Source organism: Prorops nasuta, unplaced genomic scaffold (genome assembly GCF_024137725.1).
Source record: "Prorops nasuta isolate Cenicafe-Biocafe unplaced genomic scaffold, Cenicafe_Pnas_1.2 PNAS00003, whole genome shotgun sequence".
NCBI classification, from domain to species: Eukaryota; Metazoa; Arthropoda; class Insecta; order Hymenoptera; family Bethylidae; genus Prorops; species Prorops nasuta.
Window position 1 is genome coordinate 2,931,448 of NW_027116800.1, and position 23,075 is coordinate 2,954,522.

General features: G+C 38.4%; 1 protein-coding gene across 3 annotated transcripts in view; it reads right to left on the reverse strand.

Annotated features, from left to right (window-relative positions):
• The window catches only part of dpr14 (defective proboscis extension response 14), a 130,050-nt gene that overhangs the window by 7,843 nt on the left and 99,132 nt on the right, over positions 1-23,075 (reverse strand). For all 3 annotated transcript variants that reach the window (XM_066746680.1, XM_066746679.1, XM_066746681.1), the window contains exon 7: positions 2,814-2,950. In XM_066746680.1, coding sequence (XP_066602777.1) covers positions 2,814-2,950 — 137 coding nt within the window. The remainder of the gene's footprint in view (positions 1-2,813; positions 2,951-23,075) is intronic.

Below are 23,075 nucleotides of genomic sequence, written 5' to 3' on the forward strand. Positions count from 1 at the left end.
GTAAAAAGCCAAAAATCGTTCCACAACTTTATAGGATTACGTATGTAGAAAATTAGTAAAAAGTGAAATGGAAAACAAGCGCACGCACAGATCGCGATTGGTCGGTAAATGCAAAATATGGATAAGACAGTTTTATAATACTTGACATTTTTTAATACGATATCGTAAAGCTTTAGGGAAAAGTGGATTGGATCGTAGAATGATGTTTGAGAGAGGTCTCTCCGCAAGGGAGGTGGAATATATATCCGTGGACAGGAACGGTTAGATAAAATGAAGAAGCGCGCTATTCTTTAGCATTGAGATCGATCGTAGGGACGCGAACGAGGGCAAGCAAGTATCCTCGCAGCTCTATCTGGAGGCTTTAAACACCATCGTGAGGATCCAACTGGCATATAGCGTAACGGGTGAAGGTGGTGGTGGTAGTGGTGGTGCACCAGGCGACAGTAATCCGTCGTAAATAATGCACCGCTCGCGACTTCCGCTCGTCGCGTCGATGTGGCCGAGCGCGAAAAGCCTTCGTGGAAACTAGTTGAGCTCCTCGCTAAAAGTTTTCCTAGAATACCTTCTACGGCATCGAGCGCAAAGCCGCTCGCATTTATCGGGTTCTTATGCCCCGAAACCGCCTGTCTATTATTCCCTTCGATTCTCCTCGCGTCACTCTCGTTTCAACCAAAGCTTTGTCTCCATATCCACTGAATCACGGAATAAAAGTTTCAAGTACCCCCCTCAACCTCCTTCTCTATCGAACGATTCATCCAGGAAAAACTTTACCACAAATTACGAGAATCCTTATAGACTTTAAAATCATCTTAATAATGCAAATGAAACGGTTTGTTTATTTATGACTCGTTGAAAATTATGATAGAAAGAGAGGGGCTTGAAAGAAGTAATAGGTATTGGCAGATTGAGTATGTCGGTAGGTAATATGTGCCTATACCTCTATATGTGTGTGTGTGTGTGTGTATACTATACATTGTGAAAAGTTTTGCAGGGCACGCGCGACCCCGCAGCTGAAGCGTAAAGCAGACAAAAGGGTACAGGATGCCTTGGCAGATCGAATTTGACCTATCGACTGTCCATCGACTTATATGCGATTTCGCTAGCGTATGAAAGTTTTATGCAATACTCTGTACTTCCGAAGATCACTGCCAGAAAATGAGAGCAGCTTGATACGCTGGACGAGATAGGCGAAGAAAAGGTACAGACGCGGTTCGTCGGAGAAAGAAATAGGTCGTCTGAATATTTCTCAACAACTTTTCCATGAATACGTCGTGCAAGCGTAGGGAGCTACCAGGGCATACGAAATAGCGTGTGCCTGCTTCAACTTCCTAGGAAAGACGTTGTCCAAACAAGGAACAATAAGAGACCAATGACACAGAACGCTAAATAGCCGCCTGGACAAGAATAAAATTTGGAAGTTAGCTTTATAAAACCTGTGCCTGATATAGCACTGTATCAGTAGTGAAATATGCAAAAGTAAACATGAAAATGCAGAAATAGTGTTTTATACTGGACGCGATGAAAGAATTACTACACTTTTCATACGCCACACCAGCATATATATAGCTATAATACTAATAAAGTTTGTGCGATTAAACGTTTTGTTCTATAACGATCAACAATTTTATTCCAATGACAGTTATGCTTGTTATACATATGTATTGCGTCAGCACAGGTTTTGTTATTTAATATGTCTGTTGCTTTATGGTGCCCGTTTGTCAAACAATAATAGTTTGAAGGTGTATATATATATATGTATATACAAGCGTTAATATTTTATTCCTTATATTTGGGAAACATTTTAATACGAATCTATAATTTAACGAAAGCCTATAGGCTCTCTTGATGATTTTAACACTTTCGAAATTGCAAATTGATATTATCTACTAATTTAATTAAGAGATTAAAGGACTAAGGGATTAAACGCTCATAGATAATAAAAATTCAGTAAAAATTTTGGTACTTCATTAGAATTTGATCGGTATGAAAGAGAATAAGATATGGTAGAAATGGGTAAGAATAAAATACAGCAAGTGCTTGGAGTTTAAAGTATCATAGAAGACCAGGATTCATTCGCGTGAAAATTTGCAGTCTGTGCGGTCGTTCGCCATTGCTGAGAGAAGCAACCAACCTGGTCATTTTCCTGGAATATTCGAGCTATTTGAAAGGAGAGTTGAAGAAAAGTCGTCTGAAGGAGAATAGGGGCGAAGTCAGAGGCGGAATGACAATCGAGCCAGCCGTCATCGGCAGAAACTTCAGCATTCCAGCATTCGTCCCCATCTCCTGATTATTCATCCATACTTGCTCTCGCTTAGGTTCGTGGAGAGTCACGTTCCAGACAAAAGGCAAAGGAAAGTAAAGCGCGATAAAAGGGTCGAAGCTCGTAAGAGGCACCGTAGCCGCTGAAAAGCCGTGAAGAATCAATTATTGACCATGCAAAAAGCTGGAAAATGATATCCATGGATGCTCGGTGCACGAGCATGAGCGTCTTTGCCTTCGCTTTCGCCATTTTGTCCCACGTAGGACCTGACAGGATACCGTTATCTGCACCCAACAGCAGCTTGACTTTCGCACAATTTTGATTCCTTCCATATCTGCCCTATTCATTCATCCTGCTGACATGTTACCTCCTGAGACTCTCTATCATCAGCTGTATACAGTGCACGAGAATGTTTTATATTAGAATTATTTTCAAATATAATGTAAACTTTTCATATGCTATGAGGACATGAAATGTGTATTTTCGCTTCTTTACGATAAATGTTTTTTTTTTTTTGTTTTCTTTTAAAGGGCAATGAAATTGTTTTACCAACCGTTTAAGACGTGGACGGAGACGGTGGTGGCTGCTACATCGGCTAAAGCACAGCTGTAGTTTCCGCTGTCTTCCTTCTTCGCGTAAGCAATGTAGAGCCTGGAAACTGCACCTTCGCTATCCATATCCGTCTTGACGCTAGAACAGAAAGGAAAGGCGAGCCGTTCTGCATTACTGCCGTTTCTCTGAGCTTTATGACAGTCGCTGCTCAAAGCAGCTTTGGTGACGAAGAATCAGCAATGGGATCTGACGGTCTACCTCGACCAAAGAATGTCAAAGAATGAAACCAGAGCCTTGCATCGTCTTTGCTTTGAAATTCCCTAAAGTGCCCCTTGCTCAGATTAACACATGCACGTCGAAACTTTACGATACTCGATCCGTTTCTAAAGGGCCATTTCGAGGTTCGCACAAGTACTATAAAATATTAAAATCAACCATATATATTTCTGTATATCTTATGTTTGTCATTTTATTAAGCTAGCTCGTTGATGGTACAGCACAGAGTTTGTTAAAATATAGAAAACTTTTTTCTCTGAGACGAGGAAAAAGAGTTCTCTGTATACATATAGGTAAAAGTCATATCGTTTTATCTCGAAGTGGCAGTGTATTTCGAGAAAATAAAATTCTATCAGCGTTCGAAGTGGTACCAAACGTAATCCGTGCCTAGGGGAGATCGGACAAATGAGAATAAGATAGAATAGGAGGTAAAAGTGCGAGAAAGGTGTAAATCAAGTCGCTTGTTTCGATCTGGTGCCGTTAGACTTCTCTCCCCAGCCGGTCTTCTCTTTCAGAAGCTTTTTACTTTTAAATCAAAAGAAAAGGAAAGAAATTCAGGTAACAGGCCGTCCGCCGCATGCGGCTTCACCGACTACTCGTCCTGCGATTTTTGTTGTAAACTTCTCGACGGAGAGAACGTGTGGGGGGGGGGGGGGGGTAAGAGCACACGTTGTTTCGCAGATGAACTTTCAAATTGACATTTCGTCCACGAAACCCTCTCAGCACTCTTTTCAACTCCAAAGATGTTGCTTCTCTGTGCCGGCAAAAATTACATTCTCTTCTTTTTACCGTTTACGCTATTCTCCCCTTGTTAAAGCCATACCAACTCGGGCTACCCAGTTATATTAACCAACCCCTTTGCAAACAGCTTTTTAAGACTTCTATGAATATCCAAGTACAATTTTTCCAGTTTCTTTTCGCCCGCGCGTACGAGCGGCAAGCATAGAATTTTAATCGAGCAATTTGCAAAGGACATGATTAGGTAAGGTAGAAATAGATGGAAGGGGGAGGGGGAGGGGGAGCTTATGACGTAATAACGCACTTTTGTTATATTCGTTAGCGGAGAGGAGCAGGGAGATCTCAGTTGGATTTCGGTTTAACCGCTGTAAGTTGTCGCGTTAGCAGTCTAGTACGCATATATGTACAGGCAATTTCGTAGTACACCGCGTCATCACACAAGAGGTGTAACGCGCAGATAATGCTCTGGTGGCGTGCGAGAATACGAGCACGCATTGTCTGTGATTACTGGAGCGAACACTTCCAGTTATTGTCGTGCTGCAGCCTGCAACGGGCCACGTGGTTTCGCGCATCGTGGCTTTGCTTAAATTTCACGGCTACCAGTGCAGCTTCAAGCTTTGCACTTAAACAGACGCGCCACTCTCGACCTCTCAAAGCAAACCCACAACGACTCGGTCTACCAAACCATCAAAAGCGCGATACGACTTTTCTGAAAATTGATACCCCCCTTTGGATCTCGGCTTCTCCTTTTCTTATTATTTTCATTGCTATACCAGGCTTTCCCTTTAAGCCATTTGGTATTTGGCCACCGCGGTTTCATCTTTGTCCCTCTGTATTGCCAGAAAACCGGACGGGCCATTGTACTTGTGTATTATATTCCACGTCAGTTGATACTCGATACGCGAAAAATCTACTAGGCAAATATACCTTTTTTGGTGCAGTTTAACGAAAAAGGTTTGCTGAGAAAATACCAACGTTTATTAGTAAATATTGAATGCCTTTCTCATTTCAGCATTTCGGTATATGATAAAAATATCTTGTTTGATCCTCAATTTAACGCCGAGTTTGCGAAGACCCTTGAATTGTCAGTTTAAGTAAACTATTCGAGACAATGAGAAATCACGGCGATAGACTATAAAACTTATTGTTTTATAAAACTTGAACATTGTAACGAATTGTTAAATCCTGACTGCTACTTTAACCTCGCGTCTCAAACAATTTCATTCAAAGTCTATACTTTGAAATTAAATTTATCTAGATGGACGGATAAATTTAAGCTCGAATAATTTTAGCCCTTTCAGCCTTACGTCAATAGTCAAAAACAATGAAAATGCTGTTTGCAGGTAAGTATGAAGAGAGCTTAATTATCTTTCGTTTAAATAATGCCCTTCCTTACGAACTTTTAGTTTTAATCTCTTTTCGTGCAAGTTTAATTTTGCATTACCTGTTTCCCGTTTGCAGTAATTTTACACGAATCTTTCTCCTCTCCTCTTTCTCACACCATTTCTATGCCTTCTCTCCTCCACTTTAAATAATTTCAACGAAAAACCTCAAGAATCCTAAGGAAAGAAATGTACGTACGTCAACGATCTCTTAGCGTACCAAGAAATCTCGGGTGACAAGCGTCTGTATAAGGAACTTGGTCAACTTCAGAAAATCTTCGACTTTTCGAACTTGGAGTAGGACAGTTGATGGCAATCGCGTTTTCCAGCCTCGCCATTTCAACTAAAGTTTAAGATCAATGAGCATTTCTGTTTATATCGCTGACCTTGAACGAAGAAACCCGATATATATATATATATATATATATATATATATATTAAATCTTTATTCGTACATTTAAAGAATATATTATATTTTACATTTTACCATAGAGAAAATATGAGTAGAATTGTTTCCGTTGGAATGGCCGGTTGTTCATAGAGAATTGTCCGCTAATCCTTTTCTCTACCTCTCGCAAAATGCATATTTAAATAACAATAAAGTGATCCCGGAATCTCTTGTTCTTTCCTGTCCTTAATCCTGGAATGAAATTTACTGTTCGCCTCTTCCTCCCCTCAGAGTCGCCTCTAATATTTACTCTGAAATGTGTTTTAGAAAAACCATCCTCGGAGTAAGTTGTAAAAAATGCCTCTGGTTTTGCTTTTAACGCCAAATCCGCAATGCAGAGTCTGAGTTTTGACCAGTGACGAGAATCTCGGGACGATCGAGTTAACTTTTGAAATACTCTTGCAGTAATAAATAAGGCAAGCAATATAAAAACATCTTTCCATCCCTCTCTCATCCTACTTCTTTTCCTGCTTTTAAAAGCTGCTCGTACTCACTTGTCTTTTTTTGGTACAGCAGCTTACGTCCTTTGGGATTCTTTCGACCTGAACTCTCGGAAAGTTTTCGTTGAAGCAACCTTCAAATGTAAATCTTTATCTCGTGGCTGTAATCTGCCATGGGAATGCGTGTACCACATACGAATTAAGAAATGCGTTGGGAAAGGCCGACAACAAGTTCCTTGTTTTCATTAATCATGCGGCTTGTTATAAACTAACTTAGCGCTGGGTTTTTTTACATGTGCTTGTACGTATATACACGTAACGTAAACAAAATAGCATATTTTCGTTACATGTAACTTTTATCAGGTCATGCATTAAATATATCGTACGCAATATTGCTCTATAATGCAAACAAACCCCAGCAGCCTATGTATTATTAATATTATATATATATATATGCTATGCAGATTATTACATATGCAATAGCCACGAACACTACTCCGCTACTTGACGTCAAGTTAACACTGTGCAAGATGTGCGCTGTGTCGTGAAATTTTTCTTCCATCCCGTAAAAAGAGTAAGAGAAAAAAGCTGGCAGCGATGGACAGTGGGAATGAAAGGTAAAACTTAAAAAAGTTCGGTGTCTAGCGTGGTTTTTACACAGAATTTCCCGGATAATCCTAAATTTCATACGGCGACAAAAGTGCAATAGTTCAGTGTATAGGGTTTTTTCAATACCGCTGCACCACGGACCGATGTGAGAAGCAAAAGAACAGAAGCGAGCATATTTCGGTGTGGGTGGATGGGTGTGCTTATGTTCACGTGTATTTGTGAACGCGTTTACTGAAAGGGAAGAACTGCCCGAGCCGTTGGAAAAATGCACCGGCGGCAGAGGAATTAAATTCTTCGGCTATGGCATAAGGTATAAAGCGTAAATAAGAGAAAATAAAAGAGCGTGGGTGGGTGATGCGAATACAAGAATGTGTGGGTAGTGCTAGATCTGATTATAAATGGGATGGTAGACTTGGGTATGCGGCAGCAAAAGTCACGAATATCAGTTTCGTCACCTTGCTAGACCGCTACCAAACATATCTACGTTTACTTTGGTGTCGACATGGGAATTCTGTTTCTTACTGCAAAAAAATCACCCGGAATGAAAGAAGCAAGAGCTTCCTCTGAGCTCAGCTTCGCAATCCGTTTAAAGAAAACAAGTGGAAACAGAGGTTTCGTCCGGCCAGCTAAAAGAACACTGACGTAAACGTAGATTCACCCCCCCCCCCCTCTCACTCTCTCTCTCTCTCTACCTTTATATATCTTCCTCTCGCACAATTCGCCCTCACTCGTTAGACAAACATTCAAAACAGAATTTTATGTACACAGAAACTCGGCAAATCTTGAACTTAGGAAGAAGCGTAAGAGGGAAACGTTTATATTTAATAATATTCCATTCCGCTTGCTATTACAAGCTTGCATAAATTGAGATCTTTTTTCATAGGTAATATAATGCTAACTAATGCGCTATGCATAGTATATTTTTGATGAGAATTTTTAAGGGAGAAAGTAATTTCAAGAGGAGCCATTTTTTAGCGGAAAGGATCCAGTGGAGTCGTCTGGAATCTAGACAGGCGTGGTGGCTGAAGTTTGCAGTCGAGTGGCAGAGATGGTGAAAGAGCGAAGCAAAGGGATAGGGGATAAAAGAGAGAGTAAGAGAGAGCTAGAGACAGAGGAGGGGTGGGGGTGAGAAGTGAAAGGAAGAGGAGGAGGGTGGAATGAGAATGGGCAGTGGGTAGGGGTAAGGGGTGTGGGTCAGGTGTGAGCCAATATGCGGCATCTGGCGTTACATGCTTCAAGCTTCGCATAACAAGCCGGGAGCTTGCTGTGCGCTGATGGGAAAAGTTGCAGGCTGTAAGCTCCGATGTGTCGTCCTGGTCTGCGCATATCCTTCCAGTCAGCTATCTACCCTATAGCTGCCTTCCTTTCAGAGTATCCCGCCGACTGCATAACGCGCTTATGGCACATCCTGCACGAGACAACAGCGTATGCCGGCTACCGTGCACCGCTGAGTCACTCTAAACTGCAACCAAACCATACGGTCATACCATCATCACTGTCAAAAAAATCCCAACGCGCCACTTCCTTCCACCGAATACCATCAATCCGATTAGCTGCAGCAGCCTTTCAACTAGCGAAATTTTCACCAATGGTCTTCAGCATTAAGTCCGCTCTTATTAGACTATTCTCAATCATCTTAATAATATTCATGTAAATTAACGTTACACAAACTGTGTAACTGAAGCTTCTTGTCCATTACCTCCATAGACACCAAGAAACTAATGCTTTAGCTCGAAACGAAATGGTCCTTTGATTGGTTTATATTGCCTCAAGTTACTAAAGTTTTTTCCAGCTTAATGTAAAGGTTAACTAAACAGGATAACAGCAAGAAAGTTTGACATTCTATATAGTTTATGTACGTTGCAAAGGATATGGCTTGTTATCGTCTTTGGATACTTGAGCCGAATTGCACGATGCAAGAGCTTGAGGCAAAACGATCCTACCTATATTCTACCAAACCTCGTCCTACCTTATTCACTCTTTTCCTACTCGTATTCCCATCCTTCTGCCCGTTCTCCTATCATAGCAACTTTCCCTTAAGCTGCAGCAAATTCTCTCTTATCCTTAAATCACACAGCGTGATCCTTTAAGCAATCATCCCGTGCGAAATAATATTTTGAGTAATAACATTTATAGCAATAATAAACTGGATATGTCGATCATAAAATAAAAAATTGTTGATGTTAAGAATCAGTATGATTTTTTCAGATTTTCCACTGATGTTAGATGGTTCTCTTATTAATAGCTTATCAAACTCGAAGTAATTTATTGCTTGTATAAAGTTAGAATAATCTTTTACATTTATTCAATGGAACGTAAAAAGTTATTTTAAAAGAAGGTTAAGCCGTGAGAGAAACCCGTCTTTAGCAAATATTTTAGTCTTTGATGATATAACTTTATCGAATCGAAATATAAGCAGACGTTGCAGAAAATATTATTATATAAAATGCAAAATATTATCTTTTAAATGAATTAATTAGATTGAAATTTCGTTCGTTAGCAGTAAGTCTGTTTCGTTGTTATAAATTGAGAATACTTTACAAAAATCAGTATTTCAATTCCCATTATTATTACAAGCTATAAACTTGGTATATGTATATATATAAGCATGAATGTATAAAAGTGTTGCATTTATAAATATAGATAATAATGATGGTTGAAAGTGGCGACAAAAGCAATTATAGCAAATAATGAATTCGCATGTCAAATAATGCGTGGCATTAGCTGGAAACAATTTGAAATAAAATAAACGTAGTATGCACTACTGTCATTTATTCCGGGATGTTTTTAATTAATAATATATTTCATGTTAGCTTGTCGTCGAAATATAGTCATGGTGAACAAAAGCGAGACAAAAAAAGTTAGTACTACTCTGTATAAGTGAAATGGATAGAACACAAGCTGGGTAATGCGTTCACTAGTCGCCATTATCCACGGAGCACCGTACATTCCACGAACTTTTAACGCGACTCAACACGATTTAACGCGCAAAAGTCTGAAACGAGAATAAACGCACCAAATACGTGATTGCACACGTCGTCACTTAAAAATACGCCTACTCCAAATGATTTAAGAGTACTCGAAACTTGAAATATAAAACAAAGCTTTTTCAGCATTACACTACATTCATTCTCGTGCCCTTTGTCACTGATATTGGTATAAAATACTTAAATTATCGGCAAATTGAAACAAAAAAAAATGCGAAACACCCGGTCAATATTTTAATTGGTAACTTTTCGCAGTTTACCAATTTTTTTATTTTAAACTGAAAATTGGCGTCAGTCAGAGCTTCCAGAAGTTCACAGATAAAATAGTGTGTGGTTATTTTAGAATGTGTATGATCAATTCTTCCGATTGCCATAGAATGAATGATTGAAAAGAATGCAGAAAGTGTTTGCTTGTCAATATTGGAAACAAATCGAACATGGTGATAAACCTGATGAATGGATGAATGGCTCACTAGATGATAGGACGTATAATATGTGCGTTCAATTTTGGTATGAAGTATTTTTAGTTTGACAACCTCGGGTATGACCGATTTTTCACGGCTGCCTTATCGCTACGCTCGAAAAACGCAAAACTAAACGACACTAAACTACCAGCGCGCACGATTTGTCAGTCCGTTAGACATACATATAGGGTCATATGCACGAACCGAGAAATAATATCGAATCAACAAATCGTTAATATAATTCATGTCAGGTTTTACGTACTAATGTTACAATGGATAAATTTCAAAGCTTCTAATTATAGCTAATTCGTACTGCGTATTTAATATATAGTTATTCATTTTCTGCACCTTGCAACATCTTGTTGAAAAACCATACCCATGATACTAAGTGTAAAACTAATATTTCACTCGAAGAACTTTGCGTAGCGAGAAACTTAAAAGTAATGGTTAAATGTTTAGCTTTTTGCTTTTAGTGGAATGCTACTAATAATTGAAAATTATTAGTAGGATTTTTTATAAATTCACTTTAGCTCGCTTTAACGTCTTGCAATGAAATTAACAGCTGGTTAGCTCGCTAGCTGCACAAGATCCATTATAAATTTCATTTCCATTTTGATTTGGCCGGATGGTGCAGGCATCGAGAAACGCAAAACTCTCTCCAGGATCGATAAACAATTCCACGGGAAGCACGATCCATTTATTAAAGCGCGTTCTTTAAAAGAGGTCACCTATAAAAGGCTTGAATTCAGAAAGTCACGTAAAGACGTAATCCGATTAATTAAAATAATATGTATATATGTATAGATATCTCTGAAATAAATTATCCCATGCACAAGTTCACGCTAAAGATATTTTAATGACCGCGTAAATGGACATATCAAGCGTAACGCGATGACAGGTGGTTTTTTTTATTATTTAAGATTGCGGCATGAACACGTGATTACTATCAACTCGCGAAAGACTTATGAACCCCCTTTAATAAACTATGTTTATATAAGACCGACTGTGCGCGCGTACTTACTTGACTTACTGTACCTTGATCTATCTCGAACCCAATTCCAAAGCTCCTTACCAAACCGGCTGTTTCAAATTCTCACGTTCTTCCATTGATCGTCTCAGATTGCCAACTATTATTTTGTGTCGAGCGACACCCGATAATTCACTGCGCTCCTCATCCACCCCCAAGTTAATACTCGCCTACAACAGTATCTCGGATAAACCCATAAATCTCTGCTTCACCAAACTACCTTTCTTTCACAAACTTCCAATTAATATTGGAACATATGTATATCTATATATGCAGTTATTCTTTGTACTATTTTTCTATATTATATACACACAATAAAACAGTTAACAGACTATTATACCAGATAGAGCTTTATTAAAGCTACAGAAACATTATTAAAAGCATGGATTAACATAAACTACCCGATGAAAGATATCGCAGAATTTATTACTTGGATTTTATAGGCGATGTAAGAGCTTAAGTGCTATTAGGATCGTCTTGAGTGTTTCGTGAAAGAATATTAATATTATTAGAGTATAATAGGATAAAGCATGATACTTGCAGGTTATACTATGTCGTTGAATGGTGAAAGGGGTAATTTTAGAAGGGCGATTGGGGGTCGTAAATAGCGAGTACAATATGTACGATAGGTACAGGCAGGAGGGTAAGAGGTACCGATGCAAAAGGGCGAGTGGGAGATCGAGCCATTATTCGTTTAGCCCGTAATCCCCGAGCTCGTGACAACGGTTGCGAGGGAAAAGGTTGCCAGACATCCGTCACCTTGTCAGCGCGTACCAACGGCACGCAATCGGCCCGCTTCTCGTTTACTTCTTTATTGCAAAGCCCCTTATTTTTCAGACGACACGTTAGCAAACTCGGTGCCAGCCACTCCTGAAAGCCAATTAACAGACGGAACGTCGCGACTAGCAGAGATCACACAATTTTTCTTACCATAAATCACGATATCTCCTTGAGTTTTTGACACGGCTCAAATGAAAAGCCATAATAACTTTTTTGAGAGATAGCCACGAGATTGCGAAAAGAAGGGAAGCCATTTACCGTGAAAACTGATTTTCGTGCATAATTTCTGTAGGATAATGTATGGTCTTCTGGGTAAAGTTACTCGACGTCCGGAACAAAATGACTTTCAAAGCTGTGATTATCATCGTCGTCACTGTCTTGATAACCCATCGAGCAAACGTGGATACGAGACGACATATGCTTTATTATTAATAATGAAGCACTCGACGAGCACGGTCTGCTTGAATTCGTAATCTTGAACTACTAACGCTTGCTAGGATGTTCAAGATGGCAGTGCCATGCTCTCGTGTCCTTTTAACGTATATGTATAACGCGTTCTCTCCACATTTCCACTTATATTCTCAGTCCAGTCAGGAGGTATACACAAATGATTAATGAGTGATAAAATGCCCTTCTTCCTCGAGATTATACCTCTCTTTCCGATGACTCCTCCTCGATCTTATTCCCTTCCTAGTCCCTTATAATCTTCTCCCCTAACGTATATTTACTCATCCAACAGTGTATTTGTTTATCTCTGTCACTCCCAACGTTATATTACGGGAGTATTTTTGGGTGAAATAATTAATAATTAATCTTCCTTAGAGATTTAATATGCCAAAAGAGTAAATTCTCTTCAAATTAGAAAATCAATTAAATAAAATATAGTCAAACGTACGAATTCGAAATTCTACTGAATTCTGCTTAAATGCAAGTCACAATAAAAAATTCAAATATACACGAAAAAGTAAAATTCTTGCCTGTATACTTTCAGCAATTTTTAGCTTTTTCTAGCACTATGTGAAAAATGTATTAAAGTGCAAGTGGAATCGCAAAGTGGTACGTAGTTTTACAGAAAACTCTTCAGTCTTTGAATCGATAACGCTTTTCAAGATTCGTACACAATTTCTTGTCACATTATACATTCTTTAATGCGTTAGCCTTTACTAATAATTAGTAAATTCAAAAGAACACAATTCTCATTAAATTCGCTTTAAAATTATGATATATTTTTCACGCGAAACGTGTTGGAACAACGGCTTGGTATACATAATTATACCTTAAAACGTTGCTAAAGAGGAAGGAAGGGGGGAGGGGAGGAGGGGGAGGAGGAATTGGAGTCCCGCGAAGTAGAAACTGGTTCGCACGCAGGAGTCCCAGTGTGAACACGCGTATATTCACGGGCCTGTACCTCCATTTATTGAATTTAGCGTGCAAGAGCTCGCGAAGGTGGAAGCTGAGGGGACCGGAAGTGGGAGGAGAGGAGGCTGGGTAGCTACGCATTGCTTCAGCTCGCTGCATAACGGCATTTTCACGTAGTATTTGATGCACGTATAATTTCTAACAAAAAGCCAGGATGTTTGTACAGTAAAATTAGCGCGCAAGGTAGGGTGGGTGTAAGCTGAGCGATGCCTCTGCACTCTATGCAAATAGTTCGACGAGCGACCATCCATTAAATGCCATTTTCATCCTGTCGCGCCTCACAAAGGTCCCCCAAACTCTCCGTCCATGTTTGGCTTGACCCATTCCACGCGCGTGTACATTTTATTTTCACTAACAAACGAGCATCGATACTACTAGTTGAAAACACCAGCACAGTTCCTCTCGGAACAACACGCCATAAACCATTTGGTGGTTGAATATTTCACTTAGCTACTTCTCTCAATCAATCCGCATCTCTCTTTTCCTCTCGGACCCACATACACGCGCACTTTCACAGGCTTTCTCCCTATATATTTTATGGATTTTCCCTTTGACAGTTTCAAAATTAAGAAAACGTCTGCTATTAATTTCGATGAATAATTCTCCCTTTGTACCAGCTAATTTCGAATATATTAATAATGCTACCCCAATTTCATAAAGCATGCAGTATGATCTTTCGAACTAATTGAAATTGCGTACTAACAATGGTGGTGGTTAACCAAATATTTGGTTGAACACCTAGTGTCTATTTAATATACTTTTTGTGTTTTCTTAACCAAATTAACTTACTTCAACTGGTACAATATATGTATATTCGAGGTATTGTTTTTTTTCATATAGCAATAGTGTCATTACAATCTATAAAAACTTCATTAACAGAGATCGATTACACTTTCAAAAAGGGAGGTGTTAAAACAGGTGTAAAAAGCTTGGAAGCTTATTTAATTTTTTTCTGCCTTTTCAAAGTAAATTCGTTCGCAGAGGATGACGGTAAAGCTGTATTCATTAAACGTGAACGTTTTGTTAGTGTGTTTAGTCGGAAAGTAGGGAGAGCTTTGAAGTTGATACAATTTGCACACCTGGCCAGACAATGTAAGTTTCGCAAATGTTTCTTGGGGTTTCACGGTGACGTGTCCGGAATCGCCCAGTAGAGACCATCGCGGCATTTTGAATTCGAAAAAAGTTGTCCCTGGAAAGCTGTGTGCACCAGTATAACGCAGCTGTGTGCAGCAACTCGTATTAGAGCCCTCTTTGTATGCAGGCCAATACGTATGCTCTACGAGTCCGTACCTCGATATCATCGAAGCTTTCTTTTCTCTTTCCAACGTGTCTTCGCTACCTCTCTCTCTTTCCCCTCGCCCCTCTATCGTACTCACCAACACAAGTACACAAATGCGCATGCTCGCGCAGATTATTCGGCTTTTCCGAATCGTGACTTTAAATTTTCACGTACGCCCAGATTATTCCAAGCTTCCCGTTATCCAAAGATATACCTTCTACGACGCTGAAATTCTTAAGGGTCACGAATGAGAAGCGCTGCAGCTTTGATTTTTAAGTCCTCTGAGATTCCTTTTCGATTTTCTCAGTGTAGCGCACGCATTGGAACAAAATATATAACGTGTATGTTCAATGCCAGAGATCGGATCCAGTGTTTCGATACTTATGGAAATTATTATTCGTCTCTTTAATATACGAGATTTGATTCAGGAATTTTTTATGCCCTTCGAATCTGGATTCGCGTAGAGGATTTCCGTGAAAATAGTTGGTGCCATGGCCACGGGTTAAATCGACGACAGCTTGGCCAACCAGTGAAATTAGAATTACCAACGAAATCTGTCGGTGAGCTGGAATAATTAGCGCGTCGGTTCGTGACCCGAGCGGTGAAATAATTAAAGTGCACGAATGGCCGTTCAATGCAAATTACGCGATCTCGTAGATGCCGATCACGTTGATCAATTTACTGGCAGATCGGTTAACTTTACTTCTATTCCCATAATTAATTTCCTGTTTTCATAGAAAAGTATACGAATTAATTGACACATCACTGCCTCCTTTAACGTTCCACTTTAGAAGAGGAAAAAACAATAAACCAATATGAATCGAAGCCTTTAGTTGAATCTGTTCTTTTTCCAAGCAATTAACAGGAGTCAAGAGTTGTTACCAAAAGAATCTGATTCAAAACATACTATTTAAAGTCTTCATAGTTTATCAATACAAATAAAACTTTGACGAATATTCTAGTTTGGAAGGGTTATATTGTCTGCCTATTATGCTATTGTAATAGACTGATCGATGAACAAAAGCAGCAGGGTAAAGATGTACACAATGGCTCTGAAGTCCAAAGGAGTACATATACTAAATATTTCATGTTTACAATACTTAGGAAATGTATATCTCTTTAAAAATCGTTTGTAAAGATCATAAATAAGTCAGTTTTAAACAGTATTACCTTAAATTTGAAATATTTGTTAATAAGCGCAGGTAGAAAAGCTGATGTTGTTGTATGGAAAAATTTCCTTTTGAAAAATCGAGGGGAATGTGGCAATAGAGAAGAAATAAAGCTCATGGAACTCACAGATTTAAAGCATTGTTCAAACTGCATCCGATATTTATTATATAGATACTTCCCTTTTCAAATATTTCTGTTTCAATTGAAGCTCCTCATTAAATACTGATATTTTCTGCATTTTTAGCCATACATGGATAAACAATCTTCTGAAAATGATTAAAATGAATTATCCGATATTATCCATTAAGCCGCGGCGTGCACACATTGTAAAATTAATTAGTATATAATTATTTTGTAATATTTTACATTTTCAAAATGTTAAAGCTAAGTAGAAATCCAAAGATTATTTTGTTAAAATTTATACGTAAAAGCATATATATCCGAAGCAATAAAAAGTCGTCAGAATTCTTTATACACTTTTTTCTTCATGTCACACAAGTCACTTCTAAAACAGTAAAGATCATCTCGACAAAGTAGTGTCGAAGTGCAGGATCGTGACATTCGGATAGACTAAATCTAATAAAAAGTTGCTCCGTATTGTAGAGTTGGATTTTTAGGATAACTCTTAAACATTATCAGATCCCCTATGGAATAGACTGCGCAAGAACGTTTGACCATTTCTTATACATATATGCCATATTTATAATACGATTACTAGATGCACAAAGTATTAAAGTAGAAGTATAAAAAATTCTTTAACAGTTTTAAGTACATATTATCCAGTAATATTACTAAATTTTAATTAGATATCCTCTGGAACTTTCAATAGAATGCAATGGAGATAGGTTAAAAAAGGGCAGCAAAGAAATCGCTTCGTTATTCCTAGGGGATGAAAGGGGAAGCTGTCCGAGTGGAGAGCTAGCTTGAGGCGATCCCGTACACGTTTGTGACTGCGCATGTGTGTATCATCTCATTAAAGCATCGCGCGAAAAGAATCTGAAGGAATGGCGAGCTCGGAGTTTTCTTGGCGACATTCCGGACGCGCCGCTGTCAGTGGCGATCGCATCGAAATTCACATAAGCATCTCCCACACCCTGCCAGCCGTACACAGCCACGTCATTGTGCGCGACTTAAATTTTTCCTCGCTCTCTATATCTCTTTTGCTCCTTCCGATTCAACTTCCATTTTCTCTCATATATATATACACTCTGAAAGAGCCGATCAACTGCATTGAGCGGGCGTTAATAATGGAAAATATAAGGCGCAGGCAGGATCTCTCGTGAAATAGCAACGGCTGGATGGAAAGTGGATTGTCAATGATGAGGTGGCACCTGGTGGAAGATAAAATCAGGACTAGAGCTTCTTCGATCGTTATCCAGTTTTCGTCTACTCGTACCCTCGTCGCTTCATTCGATTCAAAACAGCTCCTTTGGAGCAGGCCATAAGCGAGCAGCTCGCTAATTGAATTTCTTCCCAGCTGATGCGTTTAAGTTGCAATAATGTCCCAGCCTAGAGAGGTAATTAATGCTAGACTCGGATCTTAATAAAGTGCTGCAGTCGATAAGAATAGGGTGGGGTTTGCAAGCAAGCATTGGCAATGCTGGCTTGTGGGAAGCGGAAAATAAAACGCCAGATAATTTGGAAGGACGAAAACTTTTATCTCGTAAGGAAATATATATTCTGCGACGCGTCCTACATGGGAACACTCAAGGAGTGCGCGCCGCGCATATTAACTTTTGGCGTTTCGAATTTATGAACGGCATAAGCACTCACGGACTAATTTTCGTTTACCGAAAGAGCAAACTTCGCACGCTCAGCCTGTGGTACCATAACTCCTTTGAAAATTGCATTTAATGCATATATTGTTGTTCGCGCTATACGTTTTGCCAACGCGATAAAAGATTATGGACTGTTTTAAACCTATATGCTCTTGTACCCCCCCCCCCCCCCGATGCTGTACACACGCACCTACACGTATATATGTGTATGTGTGTGCTTGTGTGCACCCAATCGCTCATTAAAGCATTACTCAATAATTATAAAACTTTTTAAAACTGATTTCTGCAGAATTTATTGCTATAAATTTCCATATTAATGGTGCTTTCATTTCAATAGTTTGGAGGTTCGATTAATTAAAATCTTCACAGCAGAAAGTCTGTGGCTTCTCTCGTCTTCATTCAATTAAAACTAATCCGATGTGCGCAATAAATTCTCTTATGAAAAGTAGAAATCTGGAAAGTACAGGTGAGTTTCAGCAATGAGCTCCACCAATCTCTGTTTTTATCCTGTACAGACTAAAATTCGTTCCCAAGAGAAAGGAAATGCAAAAGTATGGAAAAAGTTGTGGAAGCTGGTAAGACAAGGCTATGCAATATATACGATTTAACTCGCAAATGCTACTTTAGTGTTCGGTATTAAACAGCGGACTGGGCAAGACGACTAAGTATAGGTCTATCCGATTGTCTTCAAAATTGCGAAATCGGAATCCTACGACCACCAAAATCTGGCTCATCCTCGTACGTACTGTCGCTACGATAAAAATCCGAATGCCAGCGAGAACATATACATTGCTTGGATAGAGCGTTCCCACATTCCTTAAAGAATTCCTCGCGAAAAGTTTGAATTATGGCCCATAAAAACTTTGCAAGCCCAGGCGATTAAGTCGTGGATAATATAGTGGCCGGAGGCTCTATATACTATAGTTCCACTAGCCTACAAGTCGTCTCTTGGCTTACACTCTCTCTCTCTCTCTTTCTCTCTCTCTCTATGCTTCCTACAAGTGTGAGAGCTACAAATAAACCCACACACTCAAGGTACATGATACAAACTGCATCTATGGTGTTACGAAGAGTTTCCTTCTACGCTAGCTTATTCAACATTTTCACCCAGCTTCTAGCCTACACTGCATGCGGTATGCCTAGTTTGATCACAGCTTTAATGCGTTAAATTCTACGAGTAAATTAGCTTCAACGTCGATTACCGATATATCACTCGATGATTTTCAAATCACAAACTTATACAGCATTTTAATGTTCAATTTGCATACAACTATACCCATGTGCATATTTATCATATTTATGAAATTTATTTATTCAGATCAACATCAATCTTTGATAATCCTTTGCGCATCCGCCGCGATGTGTCTAATGAACCATTTATTAGTACTCGACCATATTGGCAATTTGAATTTGAACTTATTTAGAAATATGTTGGATTTTACTAAACCTACTAGATCGAAAGTGTCTCGCTGCTTTTTGCACTTTAAACGAATCATAGAACAAAAATTGGTGAAAATTGAAAAAGTACAAATTTATACAAAAGAGAATTGCATTTTAATAACGTTAGACGTGATTTTTAATGTCATGCAATACGTGATCAAATGGGTAGGAAATATAATATAAAAACTTATGACCTCTTCATGTATTTTTTAATATTCTTGATTTAGATGTAATATAAATGCCTTGGATTTTTTAAATTTATAGGAGAATTACTGATGAAAGAGATTTTGCAACAAGACTTTTAAAGTCTAGATATTTCAGAAATATATACATAATACCGTGCAATACTTTAAGGAAAAATTATATATGACTTAGAATAAATTTTGCTTTTATTAAAATTTTTTAATCACTGAAATAAACCATACTCTAGCGTAGGTTTATTACAGTTAATTATTTTTTTATTTTATTAATATATATTAACTATGCTATTGCTACTTAATTTGTAAACACGATTAATAAATGAGTTGTGCTTTACGCTCAACATTGAGTCACAGGTATTTGCCTGGATAATTATTATTAACATTACTGTATTACTGTTGATTGTGCTTGCAATAATATCTGTTACGTGTATTTTCATCACATCGCTATTTGAATACTTGTTTCAGACGATTCGACATAGAAAGGGTGGCTGTAACACGTGCAATACTCATAACAAAAATCTAGATTGAAAAGCCAATTGTTATTTGTATATGTGCATATTGTTATTGAGCGCGGATCCCATTCTATTTCGAACAAAATTTCACACAGCTGCTAGCGTATACATATGCATACAGCATTTTTTCTTTTATATTATACCGCTAGACGCGCGTTACGGCATTTTTTTACACTTTTTCGCTCCTTCCAGAACAACGCCCCTTACCCGCATCATCCGTACTGCCTACATCTCACTATAGACGCTAATGAGCTGCTCACTCAGTCGCGCAAGAAATTTTAAATTAAAACATAAAAAAATACCACTTGTTACCCGTGGTAAAACGATTAGCAGTGATGCATTCAATTTAAGCTATTATAAAAGAGCTTTATTTTATTCCATCAATTGTTGCCAGCTAAATATTTTATAAATTCCGACAAAATTTAAATTTAATCACAAAATTTTACTATAAATTTACCAAATCTACATCAATATTGTTTATTGAAATACCTGATGCCATCTAATTTTGGTTTAAAACGGACCTTTTATTAAATAATCTTAAGATTTACAATTTTTATATTATTTAAAGTTAAGCCTTTTAGTTACACTCAGTGTTGTCAATATGTAAAAAGGAAGTTAAAATTGAAGAAGAGAGGATAACTATGTATCATTCATATACCAGAATATATTTTATATTAATTATTTCCTATATATTAAAAATTCACAGAGAACAAGCTGTAGTGCGTTTTTGCAGAGACAAAATATGAAACAAGAAGTTATCCGAAAAGGATATATATGTATACCACAAAAACGTTTACTGCGGTTTTGACGATCGACCTCAACGATTGGTTCCCGATAAACTGAAATATCCTGCATAATGGAAAATTCTTGTATAGTGTGTGTCCAAAGGTAGGACAGAGTATAGCCATTAAAAATTTAGCTGAATATTACTTTAGAATTTTACAGAGCTCCGTAAATCCCAAACAATCCATAGTGTAAAATTTGAAATATGGAGCTAGCCATCGAGGCATAATACCAAAAAGAATCAAAAGATTTTTTTTTTTTAATTATTATACACAGCTTCGTTTGTTTAAAACACATAATAATAAGGTTACTAACACTCTTCGATACAAAAATCCGACAAGAATGTATAGTTGCAAAGTCAAAATGTTAATTTTATCGATATAAGATTGAAGCTTGGATTGCTCGTGATGTTAGAAGGGTGTTCAGAAGCGTGGAAAGCAGGAGACCAAGTTTGCGAAGAAAATAAATGATCGGTGAAGAGAGAAAGAGTAGCTTATACCGAACGTAGTAAGACACTTTCAGAAGGATAACTGAAAAAAGAGGGGAAAAACAGGAGGGAAGATGAGAATGAAATGTAATGTGAAGTAGAAAATACTTGAGTACAATTTTAAGAGATTTAAAAACCTCTCGTCATGGAGAAAAACAATCAAGCCCTGTTGAAAATTCTCTAGGCTATGTCATAAAGTCTGTTTGAGCATAATGGGGGAAAATTTTCATCTGTTTGTCTAACGGCATCCAGAGATGGAATCTCGTTGACGAGAGAAACAATTTAAACCCTTTGGCTAAATGGACCGTATAGTGCCCCTCTCGTATCTCATATACGTTTGGTTCATTTATAAATGACATTCCACCGTAAACGCATATGTGAAAAATAGTTTGCTACTCCTTCTATGCATGTCCAATGTCCTTAATTAAATTGAATTATTTTCTTGGTGCAAATGTAGATAATAACGCTTGTGTAAATCCCCGATCGCGTAGCTGAAATGGAAAGCTATTAGCAGTGAGGGGAGCTCGGCAATAGCTGTCTGAAAAAGAAATATAAGTACAGTGGGGTTTTTGTAACAAGTCTGGGTAGCGTGGTAAAGAGTAAGTTACAGCTCTCATTTATCAGAGATAGCGTCTAATGCGTGACGATTTTATGGTAGGTATTGTTAGAAAATTAGAATGCGGCGAATAAGCACTCTGCCTAAATTGTTGGTTACTAGTGATAGGCGCGAAGAAAACAGAAAATTTGGCTTTAGAACAGATTGTATGCAAATCAAGATGGCACGCAACATGCCCCGAGAATACTCGGATAAAACTCCCCCTTGTGAAGTGAAATTGAGCCGTCGCGTCGACTAGAAATGCGTATCCAAATCTTTCAGTCTTTTGGAAACGATAAATCAGCTCTTTCGCATGTAAATTCGCCTGATTTACATTGTATACGGATAGGATCATAATCTCGCAGCTTAGACCCGTTACGTCATGAGTGTTCTATGCGCAATCCTTCCCGAGGACGCGTACATGCAGCGCATAGTCCTCCGTCCCTATAATCTTGCAACTCTCTGCTTCCTAAGCCCCCTGTGCCATGCTTATATGAGGAAACGTTAAAGATAAGGAATGCTTATCTGTTTTTGCCCTCTGCAAGTAAAAACTTTTAAACTCTCTTTCGCTTTACTTTTTTATAAACATAAAGTGTCGTTTGCAGCAATTGCGACTTGCACTTTGACATTCCTACGAACTTTCTATTTAAACTCTATCTTTAGCAACGAACCAGTTGGGCCGATGCCTAATATTTGCTTCAAGTTCTATTGTTTATTAGTTTCTAGTTGTATCAACGAAGTAGGATGGCCTGAAGTGAATCGTTCCTTCATAAGTCCTATTCAGTCTATATAGCAATGGCAAATGCAAGCAAACTATAGAATTAATTTCATGACGTCCTAAAAAGGAAGATCTAATTTTCTTCAACATTTTAACCTAAAGTAAGTCTATAAGTTTACCTCGCAAGTTTTATGAAGAACACGAAACCCAGTTTCACGTTGCAAACTGCAAAATTATTAACAATAGATAACGTTGTAAACTTATAATAACGGTGTAATATCTGACGAAGATGAATTCTCTATACACGCAAGAGCAAAAAATGGTCAGCTATGCATGGTGGGAGGATCTCTGTAATGGCACTGCTTTGAAACTAGTGCGTTTCAGTGGTAACGATGATTTTTCTAGCGCAGTTGACTTACCGTGCTGCTTCTTTTGCAGCGGCTTTGTCGCGAAATGCGAGAAAAAATTTGCATAACGTGCGAGGCTCGCAAAATAAATTAGCTCAACGCAAAACCTTGTCTCCTTGTTGACACTATCCTCTCGAGTGTGTAAAACCCGCAAGCCAACTTGGACGTTGTACATTCGCCAAGTACGTTCCGGAACGTCAAGGACGATATATACCCTTTGCACGTGTGTCCTGCAGCGCTTTTACCGCAAAACTTTTGCACCTAGCAGCCTGGTAACCAATGCTTGCTGACCACGCACCATCTATCCCCGATATAGCTCGAGGA